General features: G+C 37.3%; 1 protein-coding gene across 1 annotated transcript; it reads right to left on the reverse strand.

The window, feature by feature from the left end:
* Nucleotides 1-305: 305 nt before the first annotated feature.
* On the reverse strand, nucleotides 306-3411 carry LOC133733749 (small ribosomal subunit protein uS10c). The gene is made up of 4 exons (XM_062161387.1): nucleotides 3078-3411; nucleotides 2562-2603; nucleotides 1158-1487; nucleotides 306-515 (listed from the first exon to the last, which is right to left on the reverse strand). The coding sequence occupies exons 1-3, from the start codon at nucleotides 3315-3317 to the stop codon at nucleotides 1176-1178; spliced, it is 594 nt and encodes a 197-aa protein (XP_062017371.1). The 5' UTR covers nucleotides 3318-3411; the 3' UTR covers nucleotides 306-515; nucleotides 1158-1175.
* Nucleotides 3412-8038: the final 4627 nt, after the last annotated feature.

The following is an 8038-nucleotide window of genomic DNA, read 5'->3' on the forward strand; positions in this document are numbered from 1 at the left end:
TTTGGATTAAATGAAATCTCTATTACTCTGTCAAAAAAAAAAAAAAACGTTTAATTTTTGGAAGAAACTTAAAATAAAGTGGAGAAGACGTGTGTTGCAGTTAAAGCAATTTGCGCTGCGGTATTGTTATACCGTGTCTCGGATGAATCACAGTTTTATAAAATAATAGAACAATATCTGTACTAAAAATTGTGTTCAATAATTCTCTCAAAGTGTTTAGCGGATGATATAATTGTATTTGCAAATATTTTACAGTAATTTCATATATGTCTATCAGAGAGAAACTGATCATATTGCAAAGGATATAAACAAATGCCAATCTCTATATTTCATTTCCGATCCAAAACCGGCAGTTCAATTATCCCATAATATGCTTACATCATTGCCAAACACACTAACAATTTCAGGAAAGGGTCAAATTATCAGAAAACTTGCTCTTAAGGTCTGTCACCCTCCACAAAATGAACATGAACCATTGAATCCTCCTTCATATGCTTTTACTTGAAATCCAGCACCTAACACGGAAGAGCAGCTATATAAGCTAAAGAATGGGCTAAGAGCCGGTAGTATATAAAATATATAGGAGAAAGTCACATATATGACATAAAACACACATTTGCTGGGTTAGCAAGGACAAATGTGGGATGACAAGCATTAAATATATGAACTGCAATGACTGTAGTGTTCAGAACATTGTGAAAACAAGCAAATTTAATAATAATCAACAAGGAGGAATTGATGCAGAAAAGAAATAAAATGAAACAGGAAATTGTGAAATACTAAGCCCTGCAGCAATTGCATTTAAAAGTAATTGACCTTGGATAGTTAGATAGTATAGGAAGACCATGCACATCAATTCTTGCAGAATGGGTATACAAGACAGAGCCACAGAATTAGAGATAGGGATGTACGCTTATCACCACAAAACCAGACCAAAAACAGATCATGTGCACAAAAATTAAAACCTGCCAGAAATGGTCGAGCAAAGTGAATGGGAAAGATGTAGATCAATTCCAGTACAATGCATACACACAAAAGCAAAGTTTTTTTTTTTTGGAATGGACATCAATAGAAAGAAAACATGAAAGAGCTTCTTATAACTTATACACCTGCATTCCAAATGAAAAATTTAATTTCTGTCAAACGCTGATAGATACCTAAGCTGCCCCCTTTCTTCAAAGCTTGACCTCAACATCAACTCCAGCAGGAAGGTCAAGTTGCATCAAGGAATCGATTGTTTGGGCTGTTGGGTAAAGAATGTCAATAAGTCGCTGGTGGGTACGGATCTCAAAATGGAACCTTGCATCCTTGTGGACATGGGGTGATTTCAGAACACAGTAGATCCGTTTTTTGGTTGGTAAGGGCACAGGACCCATAGTCTTTGCATTTGTGTTCCTTGCAGCATCCATTATCTGCTTGCAAGAATCCTCTATCAGAGGCACAAAGTATGATCTAAGCTTAATCCTAATCTTCTGCTTTGGTGTTATCTGAAAAGGGGAACAGGTTGAGATTGTCAGAATACATACTTTTAGAACATAAATATAATAAATATATAAATGAAAATAGGGGAAACAACTGATTTATAAATATAATACTCAAACCAGTTATTTTCATCAACTTTAAGAGTTTACAGTCTGATGAAAGCTGATAGTCTTGTAACATAATTGCCATTCCAAACTGTCCCATTCATATGGGCAATAAATAGTTCTAGACAAACAACCCCAAGTCTGCATGGAATCCATGTTCATCAGATCTGTAAGGAATCAAATGGAGCTCTCTTTGCCACATAACTCTCGACATGTAAAAGGGGAACACTGTCCTGCCACAATCTTACTGTGTGGCAGAATCTACATGCCCAAGACCTTCAGATGAATTTCATTGCTTAACAAAGTCCATTTCAGGATCAGGTTTATAAACAAAAAAGTTATATGTACAACAATTTATTTGTTTTACTTTTCAGGTCAGAGATAAAGAGTAATCAAATTGAATCTGTATGGAACGGTTGAGAAGCAGACGTTGAATCCTCACAGGTAGGACAGTGGCATAAAGAAAATTACCTAAAAGCTCAATCAGGGATTAAGGTACGGCCTAAGTCTTACTGAACAATAAGAAATCCTTAGATCACTCGACAAAAGAACAAGGTAAAAGTATTACTACGTGTTTCCTCTCCATGTTAGAGGTTTGACACCACCTAACGACAAAATTATCCCTCTACACCATGTGCTCAGCAGTCTTTAAGCAGCATTCCACCGAAGAATGCAGCATTCCAAGAACTTTGGCTCTCCATACATTCTTTGTGGAAGCACACTTAAACGAATAACCCCCAAACTCCTTACATAAGACATAACATTAAGCTTCTTACTTAACTACATGTGAAAATTCAGAAAAGCTCATGATGTGTCTTTATTCTGCAGACTCTAAAACCACTAGTGTTCATATTGCATTATAACATCGGTCAGAAAAGAACAGTTCTCTTATCTCAATTGACTTGAGAATCCTAAAAATATCATACTCCAATACAAATTCCAACATCATTTACATATTAATACTATTATCGTTACCTTATCATCCCCGCCAATGCTGAGTGATGAAGTGCTCGGAGTCTACAAAATACAGATAAAACATATTAGATGAAAGCGACCACAAAAACCATCACCTTTTCAATCACATTTCCATAACTGTATGATAACTAAGCTTCATTTAACAGCTGAAAATATGACTAAATGTCCTCTTTCTTCTGTTCAAGAATTCCAACACAATTATAGCTAAAAAAAAAAATTTAAACTCCTTCATCAACAAGTTCGGCTCAATCACCACACAGAGGATTTATTCAATTTCAAGTGGGCTAGCTGCTAACAAAAGGAATGCTAAATATGCTTAAACAATCCTGAATCTTGTTATCCGAATTTTAAATTTCACAAGATCAAAATTGAAACCGACTACTCCCTATATCTCTAAATTCCAAAACTTATTAACAAAAAAGTAGAGCAAATGATTCTCAAAGTCCACATTTTCTCGGCATACAAACAGAGAATTAGACATGGGGGGGGGGGGGGGGGGGGCCAAGAAACACAGACCTCGTCGGAATTGGGCCCTTCAAGGATTTCTGGAGGCGGAACTGGGCTATCGAGGACTTCAGGAGCAGCATAAACCCTAGTGGATGAGGACTGTGAGGGTCTCAAAGCTTGAAGCTTTGCGGCATTGTGGGAAGCGGGCAAAGAGAAAGAAGCGAGCTTGGCTTTAGAGGAAGGAAATGGAGAAGAATTGGAGAGCGGAAGAGAAGGAATTAGGGTTGCGGAGATTGAAGAAACCGCCATTGAATTCAACACTCTGTGTGTTCTGCTTTTGGAGGGTGGAGAAGAGAAACCTTCTGTGTTTTTCCCTTATCCAAAATATTTTTCAATTTTGTTTTAACACAAATGTATCTATGTGACGTTTCACTTTACAATATTACCCATTTACCCTCGTTTGGATAGGCTTTTTCCCTTTTTTTTTTCTTGCTGATTTTTTCTTTTCGCATCTGTGGCCGAAACTGATCGATAAAATAACTCTCGTTTTGAAGGGGGTTCTAAAGTAATTTTACTTATGCGTGTCTCGGCCACGCGGTGTTGTGTTAAGGATTTCCATGTCTGCATGTGTCTTCTGGTTTTAAAGGGTGCGAGAGCATGTCATCTCATGATTAGAGGTCAAGTGAAGTTTCAGGTTTGTTAGAGCAAGTTCACCCGTTGGTCACTAGATTAGGTCATTGGGCCACTCGGTCAAACACTGTTCACTGTTTTCTGCTGTTTGTTTCTACTCGATTAAACTGACCCAGATCTAATGTGTGGAAACAAACATAAAAAAGCAGTGAACAGTGTCTGACTTAGTGATCGGGTGAATTTACTCTTAGGAGACAAGGTGAATGGGGAAGTTGATGAAATCAGAAACAACATTCAAAACCGATGAGTCTGAGGAATTCCACAAATATGATCAACAAAACTTCTTTCACTTTATAAAGTAATATAGGTGGGGCTCTAATGAGTACCATTAAAATGACGACTTCATGAGGACTATCTAATCAACTGTTACGAGATTCACTTCTCGATCACATTTCGGCAGATCAATCATTAAATATTTAGATATTCATGAATAGATCATTTCTAAAAATTTTCAACCAAATTAAAAATCATTAAGACATTCATAATCGTGATTTATCATTTATGAACATGAAAAGTTTAGTTTTAACATAATTGGTTCGTCCATTGATTTTTTTTTTTTTTTTTTACTTTGTCAAGGGGAACCCAAAGGCTTCCTAGGCCCAAGATAAACCCCTTCGGCGCATGTGAAATGCTCCAACTGTGCATTACAGCACAGTGCCTAGCCAATTTGACAGCTTCGGGGTTCGAACCTAGGTTGGGGAGTCCATTGATTTGATCTAGTTCATTATTTTAACGATTAGCAATTTGGAAGAAAAATTCAAAAGTAATCTACTCATGCATACCTAAATATCTAATGGTTGATTTGCTTAAATGTACTCAAAAATCTAACGGTTGATTTGCTAAAATGTAATTCAAATGTGAGCCTCACAACAATTAATTAGAAAGATGAAGTCCTCATTTTACCTATCCTCGTTAGAACTTCTCCCTATATATAGAAAATATAATTGATTTAGCTAATCATTTGAACTTCATGAAAAAGACAAGGTAGGTATGAGAGTTTTCTCTCGACATCAATCCTAATTGTCTACACTCCTAAAGTCTCAACCTTTCTTCTCCTCTATCTCTTCCATATTGCTTTACTTTTGCCTCACCTTTATCCCCTCACTCTCTTCATCTCCCTCATATCCAAACCTTCATTTCCCTTCATTACGGTGATCGAAAATATGGCGTCAAGATTAGTGGCGGCCCTTGCCATCCAAGAAGAGAGAGACCATATATCCGAGTTATGTAAAAAAGGAAGGAGACAAGGAAAGGGCGAACATCTTCTCGGTGGCGCATCTTTCTTGCTCTTGCCCGATGGTGCTCGACCAAGATCGACTTATGGTGCCGATATCCAACATATAGCCTATCTCCAGCAAGATCATATCCACAAACATTCTAATGGACAGTTTCTTTGCTGATTCAAGGACCCTGCCAACAAACAGAAGGTCCTTGCAAAGAGGCAATGATTCTACAAGATGGCGATGATGGTGCTAAGTGACCGTCACGCCCCATCCCGAGAAAAAGAATATTCCCGAGTTAGGGCGTGAACTGAAAGAGAGAGAAAAAAAATTGTAAAACAATTAAGAAAACTTTCAACATCATACATTCATTATTTAATAACGGCTCAAATGACCTTCTAGTATCTTTCTAGAAAGAGAATAAAACATTCCATAAAAATTTACGAAAAACAAAGGTTACTAGCAACTCTTGAGTTCAACAAAATAATAATTGCATGGCTCCTCACAAAGTAGATCCATTATTACAAAGAAAATTGAAAAGGGAGAAAAGTCTAGCATTGTCCCAAAAATTACAAACGGAGAAGAGAAATCACAAGTTTCTTTAGCTCAAACCCATCGCACCCGGAATCTCAACGAGAAGTAATCTTACTTGCAAGAATAATAACAACATAGGGATGAGCTACCACCGGTCAGTAGGGAAAAATCATCTTCACATACTCATGTCTCAATAACTTCTTAAGTGAAGCAAGAAACGCATACAAGCACCAAGCTACACTCGCACCTCAAACTTCGATCATTCATAACAAACCTTTATCCATTAACCCCTGTTCCACCCATCCGCAACCCATTTAGCTAGTCATCTTATCCTCCCCTCGATCTCTTGGTCCAAATCATCCAATCTAGAATCACCGACTATACCACCATCGATATCTCATCCCGGAATCACCAACATAGCTATAATCAATATCCTCTTTTTTGTACACACGGACTTGCCTGAACCCTGGTCCCAACGAGATTTGGACTCATCTACACAAAATATTTCCCCCAATTCATCTCCCACATCTCGGACAAACTATTAAGTGTCGTCAATAATACTTACAACTCTAGTAACACAAACATATAGACATTTTGCGCCCACAAAAAATAAAATTTCATAATTTCCATTACTATCAACAAAGTCAAGCTCAAGTAAAGACATGTAGCCGATAAACCATGCATTACAAAATTATTCACACGATAGTAAACGCCAAAGATTCACACAAGAATTTAGAAAGACATTAAATACATATCTGTCATTGGAATCAAAATCCCACCTTGAAAAAAGAAAATGAGCCTAGCCTTGTTCTTGCTCCACAATAGTAGTCCCTCCTTCGTAGTTTGTGTCGCGCACTAAGGTGCCAGAAACATTGCTTTCTTCCTTAAACTCTCGTTGAACACCTACGTGGGGTTTTCCTTCTATTTGTTCTAAGTGATGTTTGCCACAATCGTAGAAGAAAGAGAGATAAGATTCCCTCGATCTTGTAGGATTTTTTATGTAGACGAGTTTCTCCATAAAAACACTCCAACGGAAATAAATTGAATTCCAAACTGATTTTCAATCTTTCTTTCCTCAACTTTTAATAACAACGTAAATTCTAAATTTAATTCCACTTTCTTACCCTAACTTTTTATAAGAACATAAATTCTAAATGAAATCCAACATTTCCTTTCTTTTTGAATCAAAGAAATATATCTCATCTCAAGCCAGAGTGACCATTACATACCATTTTGATGTCTGACAAACAAGAACATGTGTTAGTACCCACAATGGTACATAGGATTAGAGCACTCATTAGACAACAAATACATTGAAAAGCGGACCTCTTCCTACAATATTACTCTAGAAGATTCACTAAAAGGCACATAAAGTGCAGAACTTTTAAAAAAAATTAGGGATTTATTGAAAGTAAACAAAGCTACTAACAAAATGCAGACCCAAGAGAGCAGCCCAAGGCCAGTTGGGCCTAAATCCTAGCAAAACCGACCCAACCCGGCTCAAGTCTCCATCCTTGTCGCACGTTCAGCCGCCCAACACTGTCAAACAATCCCGCGTTGCTACAACCTCGAATCTGCTGATCTCAAACTCAAGAATCAGAGAAATCGGACCACAAACCTAGGTAAGTGACACTAGAACCGCCATCGAGGCACAATCTAGCAAACTTCGAGCAACAACCATCCCAAAAATCATTGTCCCCAAGTCTACCTTTAGATCACCCGTCTGGCAACAGCACAAAGATGCCGATAGAGCATGGAAGCCCGCTCGACATCGTACGCCGCCAGACAAAGTCGGTCTCTGAAAGAGAAGCTCTCCGCTGCTCTCTCTCTCTCTCTCTCTCTCTCTCTCTCTCTCTCTCTCTCTCTCTCTCTCTCTCTCTCTCTCTCTCTCTCTCTCTCTCTCTCTCTCTCTCTCTCTCTCTCTCTCTCTCTCTCTCTCTCTCTCTCTCTCTCTCTCTCTCTCTCTCTCTCTCTCTCTCTCTCTCTCTCTCTCTCTCTCTCTCTCTCTCTCTCTCTCTCTCTCTCTCTCTCTGTTGGTTATTTAGTATGGGTAACAAAAAAACAACATAAATTCTAAAATCCCAAATAAATTTTAAATCCTTAATAAATTCTAGACTCACTAAAATTGTTTCATGCAATAACTTCTAATTAAACCCCCACTAAATCATAATAAATTTCAAATCAGAAAATTCTCTTTCTAAAATAATATGAGAGTTTCAATTGAGACCTCCAAATTTGCTCATTTGACCTCTCATACTCTTTACTCCTCCTTTGTTCTTTTAAATACAAATATTTACTTACTAAACCTCCTTCTGAATTCCTCAAATAACCGATCTCCAAATAACCTTAGTTATATTATTCACATACAAAAAAAATAAAATACTCATTATACCTCTAATTCACTAACTACACTTCTATTCCTTCTTCTTCTTTTTTGTTCTTTTTTGCATGCAAACCTAAAAAATGCTCAAAATAATTTCTAGAACTTTAAATCATGAATCAAACGGTCATAACACAAAAATTGATCAAGCAGTCATAAATCAAACGGTTAGACATGATTCCTATGTTTCTAACTCTTATAAAAAA

This window comes from Rosa rugosa, chromosome 2 (genome assembly GCF_958449725.1).
Source record: "Rosa rugosa chromosome 2, drRosRugo1.1, whole genome shotgun sequence".
Classification (NCBI taxonomy): domain Eukaryota; kingdom Viridiplantae; phylum Streptophyta; class Magnoliopsida; order Rosales; family Rosaceae; genus Rosa; species Rosa rugosa.

Bases quoted from the DNA above. Each gene is read 5' to 3' on its own strand.
- LOC133733749 (XM_062161387.1), bottom strand. From the start codon at position 3,317: ATGGCGGTTTCTTCAATCTCCGCAACCCTAATTCCTTCTCTTCCGCTC. The intron at 2,604-3,077 runs GTCTGTGTTTCT...TGTATTTTGTAG, and splicing joins AAGGGCCCAATTCCGACGAG to ACTCCGAGCACTTCATCACT. The intron at 1,488-2,561 runs GTAACGATAATA...TCCCCTTTTCAG, and splicing joins GCATTGGCGGGGATGATAAG to ATAACACCAAAGCAGAAGAT.